The sequence below is a fragment of the Nicotiana sylvestris genome, chromosome 10, assembly GCF_000393655.2.
Source record: "Nicotiana sylvestris chromosome 10, ASM39365v2, whole genome shotgun sequence".
In the NCBI taxonomy this organism is placed as follows: domain Eukaryota; kingdom Viridiplantae; phylum Streptophyta; class Magnoliopsida; order Solanales; family Solanaceae; genus Nicotiana; species Nicotiana sylvestris.
The window spans coordinates 171,748,338-171,767,898 of record NC_091066.1 but is presented as its reverse complement, the minus strand read 5'-3'; the positions used below and the strand labels follow the sequence as shown (position 1 = coordinate 171,767,898).

At 35.7% G+C, this 19,561-nt stretch overlaps 2 protein-coding genes across 2 annotated transcripts; both read left to right on the top strand.

Annotated features, from left to right (window-relative positions):
* Positions 1 to 8,318: 8,318 nt before the first annotated feature.
* LOC104237246 (uncharacterized protein At1g66480-like) lies at positions 8,319 to 10,861 on the top strand. Its single transcript, XM_009791349.2, has 2 exons — positions 8,319 to 9,116; positions 10,485 to 10,861. The coding sequence occupies exons 1-2, from the start codon at positions 8,481 to 8,483 to the stop codon at positions 10,545 to 10,547; spliced, it is 699 nt and encodes a 232-aa protein (XP_009789651.1). The 5' UTR covers positions 8,319 to 8,480; the 3' UTR covers positions 10,548 to 10,861.
* Positions 10,862 to 17,294: 6,433 nt separating this feature from the next.
* On the top strand, positions 17,295 to 17,663 carry LOC138880259 (serine/threonine-protein phosphatase 7 long form homolog). Its single transcript, XM_070159938.1, has one exon. The coding sequence runs from the start codon at positions 17,295 to 17,297 to the stop codon at positions 17,661 to 17,663; it is 369 nt and encodes a 122-aa protein (XP_070016039.1).
* Positions 17,664 to 19,561: the final 1,898 nt, after the last annotated feature.

Below are 19,561 nucleotides of genomic sequence, written 5' to 3'. Positions count from 1 at the left end.
GACTTCCTTCAAATAGCTTGTTACTTATTTCAGACCCTTATGTGTATTACTCTAATAGTTCGTGCACTCGTGACACCAGATTCAGGGAATTGTAATAGATATTTGGCTAGTTCAGATTCCGCATTTTTACTTTAAATTTATTCAGTTATCTCAGTTCTTCTTTGATATCTAATTTAATTGTTAAAAGAAGTAGATTGTTCTAACGTTGGCTTGTCTATCATGTGGAATGTTAGGCGCCATCACGATCCCTGATGAGAATTCCGGATCGTGACATTATGGGTGCCAGCAGATAATTTTAGATCAATTCTAAAAAATACATACATAAAGTACCTAGTTTATCTTAGAGATCATGTGCTCACGTGCCCCATAATCTACCATATAAATTCGCCCGTCATGGAGAATATTCCAAGAGAATATTGTGAACACGTTAGACATGCATCCCAATAATTAGGGAAATCACCATCCTAAGCTTTTTACTCATGAATATACCTTATTCTCTTCAGTTGATAATCTTATTGCTTTAGTATTTGTTAATTAAGTACTTTAAAATAAAAAAATTATTTTATAACTCGAAAAATGTTTGAACCTATTTTCTGAGTGATAGTGAATAATTATAGCTCAACGTTAATTATCTCTTGTATCTAACTCTGAATTCTTTAGCCGATTATATTTTGCAACGATCGTTTATTCTTTTTAGGACGCGAGTTGAACATGATCAATCCTGTTAGGCGCTATCCAATAAAAAGTAGTCAAAAACACTTGCAGAAGTTCTTCAAAATACAATAGATCTTTGACTCTTGAAAATTTATTAGCCTACACATCTTTGCCTTTTTTTTTTCTTTCTTTCCATTTCTTTGTTTTGGTAAGTTCATGTATTATTGATTTTGATTGGAATTGCAATCAAATTTTGTTGCCTCAAACTAGGAAAGTGGTGTTATGCTACTATGAAATCAAATTAATTTCTAACTTCCTCAAACCATGGTAAATAAATTACTTGCCAATCATTTCAAACTTATTTCAGATTACAATCCTTAAATTGAAATGATCCTCAAAACTATATATAGCAAGAAAGGGGATATGTATTTGTACGAGTTTACAACTCAGAAGAAATTTATTACACACATTTCAACATGGCAATGAAGAAAGCATCCATCACTTTGCTCTACTTTGTTTGTTTGATGCTTATCACAATAGGTATTACTCCCTCTTTTACTCTCTCATTCAAATAAAATCCTAGTTTATGATATGATTGTATGCCTATAAATTTTTTTTGGTTTTCACCCGGTGTCCGGTACTCATATTAGGACCCGACTAAATTTGAATTCGCGCCGGAAAGTCCCACATTGGGGTAAAGCGTTTCCTAACAAAGACGACTCCATAACCAGGGACTTGAACCCAAGACCTCTGGTTAAGGATGAAAGAGTATTTACTACTCCACCGTAACCCTTGTTGGTATTCCAATAAAATTATACTATTGTCTAGTGACATTTTATTTTACATGAGATTGGTACTTTTGTGTTACCTTATTCAAAAAAAAAATTGTACTTTTGTGTTACCTTATTCAAAAAAAAATTATAATACCTTATAATTTTTTTTATAGGCTTGTCGAGTGTGAAAGGTTCAGATGAACCGTGCAAAACATGGAAGGATTGTTGGTATCAATGTCGTGATGCTATTCCCTTTTGTGTGAATGGAAAATGCAATTGTGGGATTCAGGAGGATGTTATTAACAATAATCCAGTTGGTGCTATTAGAAAATTTTTACAACATAATTAGGAGTTTGTGATTATATACAAGAACAATTGTTTTGTCGAAATTTTCTTTAGTTGGTGGAAATAATAATATTTCAAATAATGATTAAAAAATTATTTTACGGTTCATGTATTTTAATAGCTAAAACGCTAGTTACTTTATTTATCTTTTGTTGTTAAATTATTCTGCTTATAGCTGATCAATGTGAATGTCAATTTTAACAATGAATTAAAATAAAGTAAAACATTTTTTTAAAAAAAATTACCCGACCCGGCCAGGCCCATCTAAAACCCTCAACTGTCACGACCCAACTTTCCCTCCGTTTGGGTATCGTGATGGCACCTAGTCTCAGGGACTAGGTAAGCCTAACTCATACTGAAATAATACAACAATAATAAATAAAATTTAACTGTCGCGAAGCAAAAAACTCTACAAAATTTATAATTCCCGAAACCCCGGTGGTACAAGTCATAAGCTCTACAAAGTTCGCTACAACTTCTAAATACAAATGTTTGGAAACAAATACAACAGTATGAGTACAAAATAGGAAGGTGATTCCGAAGTCTGCGAATGCAGCAACAAGTTTACCTTGAGTCTCCTCGGCAAGAATCCGCTCAGGCACTAACGATCAATACCTGGATTTGTACAAAAAAAAATGTACAGAAGTGTAGTATGAGCACACCACGGCGGTGCCCAGTAAGTATCAAGACTAACCTCGGTGGAGTAGTGACGAGGAACAGTCAAGGCACCTACTGATCTAATAAGCAGAACACGTATAAGTATAGAAACAACATAGCATGATATCTATATAAAGACTACGCGATATGGCTAACAATACAGTAATTGTAATAAAGAAAGAAAACAACAAGTAACAGCGGAACACCATAATAACACAGAAAAGTGAACGGAAACACAACTCAAATCCGAAATCACAATACAGTAAAGACAAGTCGTAACCCAACAACTACGATAACTTTCACATTAGGTCTTAACCAACAAAATTCAATCAATTTGAAAAGGATTTTCAGAGCTTACTACTAGTTGCCAAAATGATGCAAAGCAAAATGCGAATAGGATAGGCCAAAGATAAGGCGATAAAGTGAAAAGAAGTTGGTCGCAAAGACCAAATGATGAATGGGTCTAGATCCCAAGAGGACCAAATTTCCAAGGGAAGTTGGAGAAAAACAGGAAAACAACAGTTGAGAAAATTGTGGACCTAATTCCAAGAGGGCCCCCAGCAGATCATCGAGATGTAGGAGCATCCCCGACAGATTTTCGACCAAGTTCCAAGAGGGTCGGACAACACAGAGTGGGGAAGGAAGAAAAGGAAAATTCATCCCCAGCAAAATAATCCCCAGCAAGTTTTGATAGCGTAATGAAACACAAAGCGGGGAAGGGAGAAAGGGAAAAACCATCCCCAGCAGGAGTAGCACGACCACTCACCATGTTTTAAAACTAACAAATTTTCTTTGATTTGAAGCAGGAAAAGGAAATCTTATTAATGGCGAAAAAACATGCCACAAGGAAAAGCACCAAAACTGGGACAGAAAATTTTCTGCCATTGTCGAAAATTTTCTCGGAGGAACGAGGAAATCAATTCAAGTTTTAAGAGATAGCAAGACAACACGATTTTAAGAAAAACAGTCGGAGGTAAGATAATTTCAAGTTTTGAAGCCGGGAGCCCGCCCAGCCGAATATGACAGTTGAGCTACCGTGCTAGAACCACGGAACTCGGGAATGCCTAATACCTTCTCCCGGGTTAACAGAATTCCTTATCCGGATTTCTGGTTTGCGGACTGTAATACAGAATCATTCTTTTCCTCGATTCGGGATTAAATTGGTGACTTGGGACACCCTAAATCTCCCAAGTGACGACTCTGAAATAAATAAACAAATCCCGTTTCGATTGTCCTTTAATTGGAAAAACTCCTTCACCCCTCGCGGGGGCAGAAAAAGGAGGTGTGACAATCACCACAACGAATACAACAACAACAATGATAATAATACAAGTACGACGAGTGAATCAACTCAAGAACTCTAAATCACAAGGAAACGATAGAGCTCATTCACAAGGAATAACCACGGTAAAGAATTCTAGGTGTAAAGAGAGCAGCTCAACAAGGCATGAACTAATGTGCCACAACGATTCCAAAATGTACAGTTCGGCAACAAGAAAAATCTAACACGAGTCAAATAGTTCCAAATAAGGGCAAGTCAACTAAATATGGGATATCTAGACTTCTTATAAGGTTTGGGCAATTACGAAGAATATTTAACAATTCAATTAAAGATAGACAGCGCAAAGGTAATCATAACCTCAATTAAGGCTAAACAATTATATGAGGAGATGATGATAATTTCGAATAAAAATAATCAGTTGTGAAGAGATAACATGGCAATAGAAGAGGTAAAATCTTCAGTTAAGTCAAATAAGAGTTAAATAGGCAATAAGAGTGAATCCTAAAGCAATTAATTCTAATTTAAGCATGTAGACGTAAAACTAGTAAATAGGAACTCAGTCATATCAAGAATAACTTCATATACAGTAAATATAAGGACCTAAGAACCCTGAAAGTCCAACTATCCACAAATAAGTCTGAGCACGCACTCGTCACCTCGCGTACATGGATTACAATCAACATAGAAGACTCAAATCCTAAAGGGAAGTGCCCCACACAAGGTTAGGCAAGATACTTACCTCGAAGACGACAACCGATACTCTAAAATAAACTTCTCGGGTGAAAAGACTTCCGGACGGCTCAAATCTAACGAAAGTAACTTCAAAGCACAAATAAAACTCATAAGAAACTATTCCGGATCATAAAGTCTCAATCTTTAACAAGATCCAAATATCGGTCCAAAGGCCGACCCCCCAGCCCGCATCTCAGAACCCGACAAATTTTACAAAATCGAATACCCATTCTGATACGAGTTTGACCATACAAAAATTATCAAATTCCGATACCATTTGGTCCCTCAAATCATGATTTTTCATTTTAGAAATTTTCTTCAAAAACCAATATTTTTCCTCAACCCAAAACACAAATTAAATGATAAAAATGAAGATAAAATCATGGAATATGTTAGATTCTAGGTGAAGAATATTTTTACCCAATCGATTTTCTTGAAAAAACCCCAAAAAGAAGCTCCCAAATTCGAAGTCCAAAGCTTAAAATATGAAGAAAATGGCCAAACCCTCGATATAAATGATTCTGCCCAGCACATCCGCATCTGCGAACACCTAAGCGCATTTGCGGGCAGGCGTTTGCATTTGCGAACTTGACTTACAGGCCAAGGAGCGGTGCCGCAGATGCGATAGACTAATCGCAGAAGCGGTTTCGCATCTGCGTTCCAGCATTCACAGAAGCGAGCTAGCTTCCAGGCCTCAAAGATCGCAGACGCGATCAGGCTCACGCAGAAGTGGAGCCGCACCTGTGCTCCAAGGTCGCAGGTGCGAAAACACCAGAAAGCAGACATGTTCCAAAACCATGTAAAACATCTGAAACTCGTTCGAAACACTCCCGAGTCCCCCTGGGACCCTATCTGCACACACAAACAAGTTCTATAACCTAACAAGTACTCGTTCGAGTTCTCAAATCATATCAAACAACGCCGAAAATGCAAATCGTGCCATGAATCTAACTATAAACTTCCAAATCTTCCAACTCTAAAAACTCGTGCCGAAACCAATCAAACTAACCCGGAATGACGCCAAATTTTGCAGACAAGTACCAAATGACAAGATGGAGCTGTTTCAATCTCGGAGTCGCATTCCACTCCCGATATCACAAAAGTCAACTATGGGTCAAACTTCTCCATTTTTCAAACTTCAACTTTTCCAACTTTCGCCGAAATGCCTCAAATTACCCTACGGATCTCCAAATCCGAATCCGGACGCGCCTGAGTCCCAAATCACCATATGAAGTTGTTAAGATCATCTAAAACCCATTTTAGAGCCATTTACTCAAAAGTCCATATCCGGTCAAATTCTCACTGCTTAACCTTCCAAAACTAGAATTCTTCTTCCAATTCGATTCTGAATCCTCCGGTAATTGAATTCAATCATGCACGCAAGTCGATACATATATTATGAAGCTGTTCAAGATCTTACGCTGCCGAACGGAGCTTAGATTCTCAGAACGACCGGCTAGGTCGTTACACCAACCCGACCCATCAAAGGGAAGATTGGCTCGGCCCGGAACCGATCCCAAAACATCAAATTACAAAGCGACAAACTCAGAAGTCATCTTTATAACGTAGACAAAAATTCTCAGTCCATTACACTTTACCTTTACATGGTATGATTATATAAATAATTAGTGTTTGTTTACATGCATTCATAGATCTACGTGCATTGGAATGGTAAATAATAATATGTTGCCTTAGCCTCTTTGCATACATTCCATGGGGACAAGTTATAGAAATTAGAACAAGTCCAAATTTGCCGCAAGTTATGGTCATTTCTAACACATAAAAACATATGGTCAAAATTGATTGTGATAGAATAATAAGTATTTTTTCATTCTTTAAATTTCGGATTTTAGTTCTTAGTATAAAGTCGCGTTTGTTAAAAAATATTTTTTAAGTTCTTAGTATGAAGTCACATTTGTTTTGAAACATTTTATTGCATAATGTGGGACTTTTCGAATATGAATTCAAATTTAATCGGCGAAAAAAAATACTAAAAAACAATACAAGAACATAAGGTCAAAAAAGCACATGATGATGAAACGGGATCTCTCACTAATTCGTGGATCCACACCGCAATTTACGTATATGTCTTTTCCTTAAGCAACCGTAATAGTTATTTTAATTAACCAATGAGAATACACTTCATTAATTAATTTTAATGATAGCCAAATTACGCTATACTAACTATAATCGTTCCCCACCATTCACGGGCTTGTTTTTCTTTTTCTTTTTTAGTTATTTTTCTTATTTTGAAATAGAATATGAATGAGAAGAAGACTAGAAGAGTATTGAAATGAGAGTATTTTGATATCACATTCGTTTACTAACAGCTTGTTTGGATGGCTATTGCTTATTGAGTTCTACTATATTGTTATTTTAAATATAATATTTATTTTTATTATTACTTACTTATTGTATCATATTATTAAATCCGTCATTATATAACGAAGAAAAGCGCCATTTTATGTAACGATCAATTTGGTGTGGTCGCATCGTTACTATATATTTTTCTCTCAGCTTACCCATTTGTTATTACTATATAATCCAATTTTATCCTCTATCCTTTACCCCTTATCCTACTCTTTTGTTGTTGTAATATTATAAGTTTATTCTTCAGATTGCTAGTGCATTGGCATTAGGGTTGTTCAAACCGAACCGGAAAATCGCACCAAACTGAAAAACCAAACCATACCGATTAAAAAACCCGACTAGGTTTGGTTTGACTTGGTTTGGTATTGAATAAAAAAACCCGAACCAAACCGACATATAAATATATAAATTTTATTTATATTTTTAAGATTTTATAGTGAATTTTCTTTAGAAAACGTAGAAATATTTGGGATCCTCTCATGTATTAACCTTGAAAGCGTAAATTAACGAAAAATTATTGTTGGACGACTAAGAAAATAACTATCACGTATTACTAAAAATATTCTCCCATTAGAATATTTAAATAGATCATATGTTTGTTAATTTTTTCCATATTTACTAAACATATATTCACTTATCAAAACTTTATCTATAATTTTAACAAAGTAAGATTGAAATAATATTCATGTAAAAAAAATCCGAAAACCCGAAAAATCCGACAAAACCGAACCAATCCAAACCGATATAGTTGGTTTGATTTGGTTTTAATAAAAATCGAACCAACCCGGTCTATGTACCCCCTAATTGGTATCATGAAATGACTAAAAACGATACAATTTATCTAAATATTTTATTTATTAATATAATATAATATAATATAATATATAATGATGACCAACAAAATGACCAACCAAAATGTAAAAAGATGAACTTTTGATAGGCTCCAAAATCCGATTTCTTCGCATTAAAATGTGGGAACATGGTTATTTCGTTAGCATGCAAATGAGCAACGCTATCCACATTCTTTTATTAGATTTTAAAAGCAAAGAAAGACCTCAAGTTCACAACTCTCGAGACAGTGTATTAAACAATGAACGAAACAAAATAAAAACTTTTTACAACTATATATTACTACCTCTACCTCTGCCTCATGATCCATGCTAAATGATAATTTTATCTTTGGCACACTTATTAAAGAAATATGAACTCCTAAAGAAAAAATATATATTCAATAAATTAGTTATTATCTTAACACAGTGTAGTATATAAATAAGGACAAATTTTAGAAAAATAATAATAATTCTTTCTTGATTAAATAAATAAACACTTATTTTGAATAAAAATAAAAAGATAAAATAATCATTTATTTTGAACGGAACAGTGCTCGTAATGTGTTTGTATATTGCCAAAAGTGTGGCCAATTTTCAAATTTGCACTTTTTCCTTGTCCAATTAACAAACAACTAGGAGTACTTTTATACCCCCTTGTCCCCATTTCTAATCCTTCCAACATCCTTATCTTTCACCCACTTTTCCATTTGTTCTCTTCTTGTGCCAAGATTCTAAAAGATTTATAAATAAAACCCAAATCAAGCCTTTTTCACCATAAATATTCTTCTTCTTATTTTTGGTTGTTAGATTTGAAATAGGAAACAAAAGTGGGAAACAATGGGGAATACTCTAGGAGGAAAAAAGACAACAAAAGTGATGAAAATTGATGGACAAACCATGAAATTCAAGACACCAATTTATGCAAACGAGGTTCTAAAAAATTATCCTACTATGGTATTATTAGAATCAGAAGCAGTGAAGCATTTTGGGGTCAGAGCTAAGCCATTGGAACCACAACAAGAGTTGAAACCTAAAAGGCTCTATTTCCTAGTTGAGTTACCTAAATACCCTGAACAGAAAACCCCGAGGAGGGTCCGTTCAGGGATCCAAATGAGCGCGAAAGATCGGCTCGAAACCCTAATGCTAGCACGGAGATCTGTGTCTGACTTGTCAATCTTGAAGCCTGCCAGTATTACGACAGAAGAGTCGTCGTACCATAATAACTCTGCTTCAGGCTCACTCGTTAATAATTCATCGCCATGTAAGACGGAGAATGGTGGGCCCGTTAGGGTAAAGTTGAGGTTGCCTAAAGCTGAGGTGGAGAAACTGATGACGCAGTGCAAAGATGAGAATGAAGTTGCTGAGAAAATTATGCAACTTTGCATGAGCAACAATGGTGGAAGTGGTCCATTGATGGAAGAACAAAGTCATAATAATGGAGGAATAATTAAGAAAGGACTCAAATCAAGAGAGGTATTGTTCTCTTCCTTATGGACATGGATCCACTTTAATTTCATGTCGTATTTATTTTTTCTTCCCCTTTTTAATGATATCTTCTTATGATTCTAACTTTATAATTTAAAATAATACTTGAGTAGTAAATCGAGCATTCCGTTTTAAGTTAATGAGTTCTAAATTAATAATTTGTGTACATTTTATAAATTTTTTAAAACACATAAAATGTTCGAATCAAAATTATTGGGTTCGACTGAGCCCGCTCCCGACACTATCTCCTTCCTTGTTTGTAAAGATAGTAAAGTAAAAACTATTGAGTTACATTAGTTTACATTTTTTTATTGGAATATTAACTCAATTCGTAGAACCATAGGATTACATGCTCCTAAAGATTAAATTAATTAACAAATTGTATCGTCAATTCGGTTTTAGGAAAATTACATGAAACGTGACACACTTTCATTTTCTGGAAATTCTATTTTCAAGAATGACTGCTTCTGTCTTACTAGGCGTTTTCAATCAACAATTTCTGCTAGTTCTAACAAAAGGTGCAAATTCTATCCACAAACAACACCTAAGTCAAACTTTGATAACTTCCACTATTTGTCCTTTATTTTAGTTTTTTTTTTTTTTTTTTTTTTTTACATATTATACCTATAGGCAAATCCACTACGTATTTATATTTTATGGGTTGAAATACGTAATTTTACCATATCCCATTAAATTTAATGGATTCAAAATTTATTATATATATATATATATTAATGATATTTTGTGCAAAAATAGTAGAAACGACAGCAAGAAGCTATTTTAGAGGATTTTATTTACGAATTAGTCAGTGTATCCTAAATTTTAGTTTTTCAATTCAATTTTTCAGGACAAAAGTTCTGAATTGTCCTGAAATTCAGATTTTTAGTTTAAAATTTCAGGACAAAATAAGTATTGACTAATATTTAAATAGCATCCTTGAGAATTACTATCTGTATATTTGCCCTGCAAAAATATAGGGTACGAGCAAAACCTATGAGTTTGAACCCATAGCCTCTACACTAGATACGCCGTATATCTATATTATATATATTGATAGATATAGGAGGGGAGGGTGGGGAGAGGGGGGGGAGGAGAAGGAAAATTATTGGTTAATAACTGAACACGTATGCCTACCATACTGAACACGTAGTGGATTACGTAGATATAGAAAATATAGAAAACTAAAATTCGTTGAAACAGATTATTCAGCCCATGATGTCAACTTTGGTTACACCACTAATAGAAATGAATCGGAAAAAGAAAAAATAACTGGAAAAGATGTTAAAAATTATCTTGAAAATATTTATTTTGTATAATCTTCCTTCGGTTAACTTTTTTCTTTTTGGTGTAATACAGAAACGTGTAGGGTTCTTGCCGATAACAGAAGGGGAGATTCAATTAGCAATGGCAGCTTCTTAAAAAGAAATGGGAACAAAATAGACTATTTTAAATAGTAATTCGTTCTATAGCTTCTCTAGTTTATTTTGTATGATGATGACATGAGTCGAGCACTCGAACATAAATGGAAAAGTGAAAATTTATGTAGCCGATCCTGATTTATGTGAGGCTGAGGCATAGTTATTATTGTTGTATAGCTTAATTCTCTAGTCATGTAGTGGTCTCCGAATTTACTGGCATCTCAGCTACTTAATTAGTACTAATCATGTATTAGTCATTTTGTATAATAAAATTAAGAATCTGAAAATGAGATTATTTGCCCTGTTGTGATTTTATGTGAGATGGTTTGAAGATATACTTGTAGCATTTAAGGACTAATTATTTATTTCTTCATTCTTATCTGACCTTGAATATTGCAATTTGCATGCTATTTCTTTTACGGGATTTGACTGGACTTATTTTTAAAAAAAAAAGTTTACTGAGTGTGCAAAAAGTGTAGAGATTTCTGAAATATAAAGAGATTAAGGGGAAAAAAAGTTGACTTGGACAAATTAAGAAAGGTAAATAAAAATTTTATATGTTATCTAATAAAAGAGTAAAAAGTTAAATTATCAAATCAATTTAAATTGAAATGTTGAGAAAACTATCCATCAATCCATTTTTAATTAAGTCAAATGGTTACTTTATTTATATACCTAAGAAGTTTTTGTTTCTTTTATATGAAAAATTATACTTTTGTATTAAAAGTATTAAATATTATTATTTTTAAATACTTTTATTTTTAAATACTTATATTTCTAAAAAATGGGAACCCCCAAATTTGGGGGTTTTATCTCCTATCTAGTTGTAGATGCAATGCGTGTTCTTGCCATCTGCGACAGAACAAGAATGGAAGGATTCAATCATCAATGATAGAATAAAAATCGCACGACAGAGTAAGAAAGAAGTGATATTTTTCCTAAATTTCATAGCTTCTGGAAGATAAGTACAGACGTGTCTGTAACGATCCTCCAGACTCTACTAAGTTTGCTCATGACTCGTGAGACCTAAGTAACCTAGTACTCTGATACCAATTTGTCACGACCCAAAATTCCCACCTTCGGGATTGTGATGGCGCCTAACATTTCACTTGCTAGGCAAGCCAAAGTTAGAATTGTTTTTAAGCCATTTTAAACAAATCAAATTAACTGATGCCAATTAAATTGAGTTTATGAAAATACACTGATATAAAGTGCGAATGATCATAATTACCAAAATATCTAAATACAACCCTGGTCTGGTGTCACAAGTGCACGAACTACTAGAATAATACAGATAAAGGTCTGAATGAAAATAAAGTTGTATGAAAGATAATACACATCTAAGATAAAGTAGAAAGAGACTTTAGGGCTGCGAACGCCGAGCATCTGTACCTCAAGTGTCCGTCTGATAGTCAACCCGATCAATCTACTGACCGCCGCTAGGACCGACTTCAAAGTCTACACAAAAAGTGCAGAGTGTAGTATGAATACAACCGACCCTATGTACTCAAGTGTCGAGCCTAACCTCGACGAAGTAGTGACGAGGCTAAGGCGGGCCACTTATATTAACATGTACGCAATAATAATAATAATAATAATAATAATAATAATAATAATAATAATAATAATAATAATAATAATAATAATAATAATAATAATAATACAGAATAGACATGAATATAAGCAAGTAACTCATATCAACGAAACTCAAATCAACCAGCAGAGAGTCCCGAATAACCAGCCATATAACTCCTCTCAACAACCGAGACCAAACCGACAGTCACAAACAATATTACTTTTATAAATATGTTGCGGCGTGCAACCTGATCCCACAATATAAATTTTAAATAAATTCGTTGCGGCGCGCAACCCGACCGCTCTATATAATCATCTATCATAATCCATCCTTATTTCGACCTTTTTAATTCATTTCTTTTTAATTTCCAATGCGGCGTGTAACCCGCTCTCCAAACAATATCATTTAACTATAGTAACTCAATAACTAAGATTTACAAGAAATCATACATTAAGAGAACAAATGTACGGGAAATAGAGAATAACATGATAATCAAGAGCTCGAACTACTCGGATGTCTCAACTTTACCAACTCAACGGTGTCTACTTTTAACAATACGTACAAGTGATACTACTCCAATAAAAGTAACAATTAATATGAAACTATAAGGCAACAAGGCATAATACAATTTAGATATATGAGGGGAACAAATGGAGACAAGTAGTAATTAAGTGCGGAATCAGGGAGGGGATGAACAATTTAAGACAAGAAATGTTAAATGACAAGTAGTAATTATGGCATGGAAGTCAAATAAGCATGTAGCAATTAAGGCATGAAAACGGGACATAATGTTAAGCAATGAAGATAGGGAAAACAAGTAATGTAACGGCTAAGTCATGAAATAAAGTAATTAATGAAATACGGAAAATATGGAAACAAGTAATTTGACGGCGTATATACACTCGTCATTCGCATATACACTGCTACACATGTAATTCACATAGCACATAGCTTAAGAGTTCCTAATTTCCTCAAATCTAGGCTAGACCCAACACTTACCTAACTCTGCAATCAACTCAAAGTTCAACCACGGCCCTGCATTTCGAACAAGCCTCCACTAACCAAATCTAGCAGATTTTAACCAAACGATTCAAAATAAGCCTTAGAAACTACCCATGAATGAAAGAGGTTCAATTTAGATCATCATTGAAAAAGTCAAGAAAAGTCAACCCACGCCCGCTTGGTCAAAACCCGAGATTCGGATCATAACCCGATTATCCATTCACCCCCGAGCCCGGTTATGTAATTAGTTTCTAAATCCGACCTCAATTCGAGGTCTAAATCCCAAATTTACAAAAATTTCTAATTCTACTCAAATCACTAATTTCTATGATAGTCCGAGATTTAATATTGAAAACTTATGAAATGTAATAGGTAATTGAAAGAAAGTAGATTAAAGTCAGTTACCAATGAATTTAGGAAAAAAATCTCTTGAAAAAATCGTATCTAGAGTATTTAAGGTTGAGAGTTTGAAAGAAATAAGCAAAATCCCCTTTTTTTCTCTTTTACCCAGCTGCAGTTATCGCAATTGCGATGATTGCAAAAATGATCAACCCCTCGCAAATGCGAAGAAGTCCCTGAGCCCGTTGTCGTCACAAATGCTATAATTTGTTTGCAATTGCGCACTTTTACTTTGCAAATGCTAAGCATGCTCTAACAGTGCTGAGTCGCAATTGCGACTCTTGGATTGCAAATGCGATCACTGCAACTCCGCAAATGCAAATTTTTCCTCGCAAATGCGAACTTTTCCTTACAATTAGGATTTCTACCCAGCCAACCCATGCTCGCAAATGCGAAGTATCCTTCAGAAAAGTGATGCTCGTATTTGCGAGCGAGACCTCGCAAATGCGAGATCTGTAGTCCAGCATGAGATGTAAACATGCACCAGCTATGCTTCTAAGTTAAAAACCACTCCTAGGCCTATCCGAAACTCGCCTGAGCCCCTCAGGCTCCAAACCAAACATGCACACAAGTGTAATAACATCATACGAATTTGCTCGCACGATCAAAGCATCAAAATAACACCTTAAACTATGAATCAGATACCAAAACAAATAATATTTTCAAAGAAACATAAGAACTTTTAATTTTTCAACTGGACGTTCGAATCACGTCAAATCAACTCCGTTTTGCACTAAATTTTTATAGACAAGTCATAAATACTGAAATGAACCTATGTCAAGTTCCGACACCATAATCCGAATCCGATAGCAACAAAGTCAACCGATGATCAAACTTAGGAATTCTTTTAACTTTAAATTTCTAGTTTTCAACAAATTGCGTTAGATCAAGCTGTGGACTTCCGAATTCGATTTTGGGCATATGTCCAAGTCCCAAATCCCGATACAGACCACCGGGATCGTCAAAATACTGTTCGAAATCCATTTGCTTAAAACGTTGACCGAAGTCAACTCAAATGAGTTTTAAGGCACGATTTCATATTTTCGTCAATTTCTTATAAAAATCTTCCGAAAAAAGAACACGGACTATGCACGCAAAACGAGAAAGGTTAAATGGAGTTAATCGAGATCTACACAGAAATGAAGGTTAAAACTATAAATGACCTATCGGGTCATCATACATTTGATGGCGATTTTGGATATCGAAATGTCGATAATTGGCAACATGCAAACCTCTTTTAGTGGCGATTGTAGCATTCATCACAGAAAGTTGGCTGTGAAAATGTTGGTCGAAATCAGCGACAAACCACTTTAATGGTGACTTCTACTGTCGCCACAAAAAGGCTGTCAGATTTATTTTTATTTAATTAAATAAATGATAAACTCTCTTAGTTTCTTTACGTATTTATTTTTTAAATTTTTGAATTCCTTAATGAAAATGTTGCCTTCGATGCCTAAGAGGCCGTTTGGATTAGCTGATTGTAAATAGCTAATAAGCTTGCTGAAACTAATTTTTTAAGCATTTACATTTTTGGATAAATGTACTAAAACTGATAATAAGTAGTTGATGTGTTTTTTAGAAAAGTGATGATAAACTATTCTTTTATTAAAATGACTAAAACACTCTTAAAACTTTACAAAACATTATAAATTAAAACAATTCTTTGCAAAGAAAAGGATGAATAACAAATATATTATGAAGAAAAAGTTAGAAAATTTATTTTGTGAAAAATATTTTGTGAATTCAAAAATATTATTAAGGATAATTTAATAAAAGCCTTGGTCAAATTAAAAATGCTTATAAATTGAAAAGCCATAAATTGGTGGTGACCAACTTATGACTTATGACTTTAGCTAAAATATACTTATAAGCCAATTTGACTTTGTTATAAGTTTAGTCAAACACCGTCTAAACCCCCTTCCGCCCAGAGTCCGAAACTTTTTTGATGCTTTTTTGGACAAAAAACACGTTTCTAATGTTAAAAAAAAGGTTACATAATTACGTAAAACGCAGTACTATATTGCGTTTTACTTTAACGGAAAGTTGGCCGTTAAAGTAAAACGCAGTATAGTACTGCGTATTATTTAAAATTATTTTTTTTACTAATTCGTAGTACTATACTGCGTTTTACTTAAAAAAAAGAAGAAGAGACTTTATTTTATTAAAGCAATTCGCAGTATTATACTGCGTTTTAACTAAAATGCAGTATAATACTGCGAATTGCTTTAATAAAATAAAGCCCTCCTTGGACCACAGAACCGACGAACCCCCATTAAAAAATTTCGGATTCTGCTGGTCCCCCCCCCGGCGTAAAATTAAAAAAATATTTGGGCCCCACCCGTCACCTAAAGAGCAAGTAGTGTAGGTCCCACACACAAGACAAGCTTTGGATTCCTTCTTTCGGGTGCAAAAATTCAATTTCAATCAAATTCAAAAAACTTAAATCGAGGTATTTCGATTTTGTTTATGTCGAAATTCGTATAGTACATGCATATTTGTATTGTTTAATGTGTTTCCATGTTAATTTGTGTTATGTTTGTGTTTAAATTTGTATCTTATACCTGGATTGATTTATTAGCTTTGGTACAAAAAATGTTAAAATTTGATAAATTATTTGTATTGTTCAAAAATTAATATTATTTATTTTGTGTGTTGTTCATATTTATATTTTATGTTAGTTGTTTTTATATGTAATAGTGACCTTTTAGCGTAGTAAAATAAATAGTCTTTTAGCGTAGTAAAATGTAGAGCCTTTTAGTGTAGTAAAATATAGCCTTTTAGTGTAGTAAAATATAGAGCCTTTTAGTGTAGTAAATTATTGAGCCTTTTAGCGTAGTAAAATATATAGCCTTTTAGCGTAGTAAAATGTAGAACCTTTTAGCGGTAGAGTCTATGTAGTTTAAATATGTAGTAACTGAAAACTCTATCCAATTACACTTTATAAAATTAATTATTTAATTTATAACAATAAATTTACAAAAGAAACAAATTAATATATGTTGTAAAATTAACTCCAATATCGAGTCTGGAACCCATACATAATTATTCAGTCCAATATTAAATATATTATTATTTAATTTATTAAGCTAACAAAATTCTAAAAAAGTTGAAATTGACACGCATAATAATTAAGGATAACTTGGTGCTGCCGGGCCTTAAATATCGAGCCTAGAACCCATACATAATTATTCAGTCCAATATTAAACATAATTAATTATTTAATCACGCATAATAATTAAGGATAACTTGGTGCTACCATGCCTCAAATATCGAGCCTGGAACCCATACATAATTATTCAGTCCAATTCAATAATTTTTAATTTAATTCATTAAACTAGCAAAATTCTAAAAATGTTGAAATTGACAAGCATAATAATTAAGGATAACTTGGTGTTACCGGGCCTCAAATATCGAGCCTGGAACCCATACATAATTATTCTGTCCAATATTAAACATAATTAATTATTTAATTCCTTAAACTAGCAAAATTCTAAAAATGTTGAAATTGACACGCATAATAATTAAGGATAACTTGGTGCTACCGGGCCTCAAATATCGAGCATGGAACCCATACATAATTATTCAGTCCAATATTAAATATAATTAATTATTTAATCACGCATAATAATTAAGGATAACTTGGTGCTGTCGGGCCTCAAATATCGAGTCTGGAACCCATACATAATTATTCAATCCAATATTAAATATAATTAATTATTTAATTCCTTAAACTAACACACAATTAATTTTGTTTAAATTATAGTAGACGACATGGACTTTTCTCCGCCTGCGCATCCTGGACCTGCCGAGGATCAGCTACTAGTATTGCAAGGCGACCATAGGTCCTCCTTTGTATGGGAGAGACAGCTATCGATGCAGGCTCTCCGCCCTAGGAGACCTGACGATTTGTGGGAGTTCATCGTGGAGCATCCTTTCCATGCCCGCGTAGTCGCGCGCCTACAGGCTACGGGCTTCTATACGATTTTTGAGCTTGGACGGATGCAACTTGATTGGTCTCTCATCACGGCCTTGGTAGAGCGGTGGCAACCGGAGACGCACACTTTTCCCTTGCCCACTGGAGAGGCCACCATCACGCTGGAGGATGTTCAGGTTTTAAACGGGCTTCACGTAGATGGATAGGCCGTGGCACTGCCCCAGTACATTAGATCCATGATGCGTGCACAATTTTTGGATATGATGGGGCATTTTACTAGTTATAGACCTCAGGGTAACACTGGGGGCAGTCGCGTTGCTTTGTCAGCCATCAGAGATCATATGGTTGTTTTGCACCCAGACACTATCAATGGGATGGAGGATCTCCATATTGAGAGGTACACGCGGTTGGCACTGCTCCTGTTTTTCGGCTGTGTCTTGTTCCCGAACACTTTGGGGAGTCTCGTGAGTATGCGCTTTCTCCATCATCTTCAGTAGCTTGATGCTTTACCCCAGTATAGCTGGGGTGTTGCTGTTCTCGCATACCTGTATAGGAGCATGTGCCGGTCGAGCATGGGCCCAACGGTGGACATATGTGGTTTTCTGCCCCTCCTACAGGTGACAACATTTTCGAATGCTCTGTTCATTATTTCGAATTCTATATGGTCGAAATGACTCATAAATTTTACGTCAACCTTTTATCTTAGGTTTGGGCCTGTCAGCGGATCATGCCGTTGCAGCTACCTCTACCACCACTTGCGCCCGGTGAGGCTTATCCGTTTCTCCCTCTAGCTTCTGGGTGGATTCTCCGGCGTGGGAACTACCGAGGGACCGATGCTCATCATAATCTCCCCTTTATCAGGGATGTGCTAGATATGCTGGTAGACGGACAGGTAAATATGTACCTACACTTACTTATTTTAAATTGAGTTGTGTTGCGCATACTCACTTTTATGTTATTATTTGGCAGTTCATCTGGACGCCATATAACGACGAGTTGCTAGCTCAACTGCCCGTTTAATGCTCAGTCGATCGACTACTTTGGAGCACCTCCGTCCTGATGATCTTCTTCGATATGGTTGAATATCATGCCACAGAGCATGTGCTTTGCCAGTTTCACCGTCCCCAGCCGATACCGGGGGAGCCTGGATGGGTGGCTACACACTATCAGCGGGATGACCGTGCCAGGCTGGATGATATATATATGGGATGGTTAGAGCAGCATGTCCATATTTGGGAGGAGCAACGAGCTGACCGTATTCCGCCAGCACCTACATTTACCCAGGAGGCCACTATTCATCTGTATGCGTCATGGTACCGCCGTCACACCCGACTGATTATCGGAAACCCCATTCATGTACTTGGCGAGCGCTACAGACCATACACCGGGAGGCACGAGGCACTGGTATGTTTTTTGGCTTATTAATATCGTATAATTGTGATATAGCGTTATTTAATTAATATTTTAAATGTTTCACAGGCTATTGGGCATCATCACCTCTACCCGTTGGGACAGGAGATGCAGCAGCATACCGATATCCCTGCAGTCGTTGACTATGGCCGGCGGGTGGCACAATTGGCTCGTCGGACCCTGTTTCAGGCGAGAGATGCCGCGAGGTTGGACCACGAGGCTCAGTATGCGGTAGGGCACGAGAGAGGGGTAGGGCACGAGAGAGGGGTTCCCCACGAGGTAGGGGTGCCCCACGGGGTCGCGGGGGTCGGGGGGACGGCGAGGAGGTGGTCCCCAGCAAGGGGGCGTTGAGGCACCTGTCGACCCACCTGTTGAGGGACATGATGAGGACTTTGGAGTTGAGGCGCTTGGAGATGATCAGCCGGGTTATATACCTCGGGTAGATGAGCCTTCCAGCAGCATGCCTTCGTACAACCTTCAGCTATCTCTGCCAGCATCACAGGTCACCCCGTCAGGAGCATTGTCGATCACGGGTACATTCGACGGGGATGTAGACCAGTACTTTGCATGCCCATCTACCTCAGCTGAGGATCAGTCCATCCGAGACGTGGATGGCGGGCGCAGGTTGAGTTATGCCTCATCCTCGGCGGTTGATGCGGATCTACCACAGGCGCAGGTATGTTTGTATTACTTT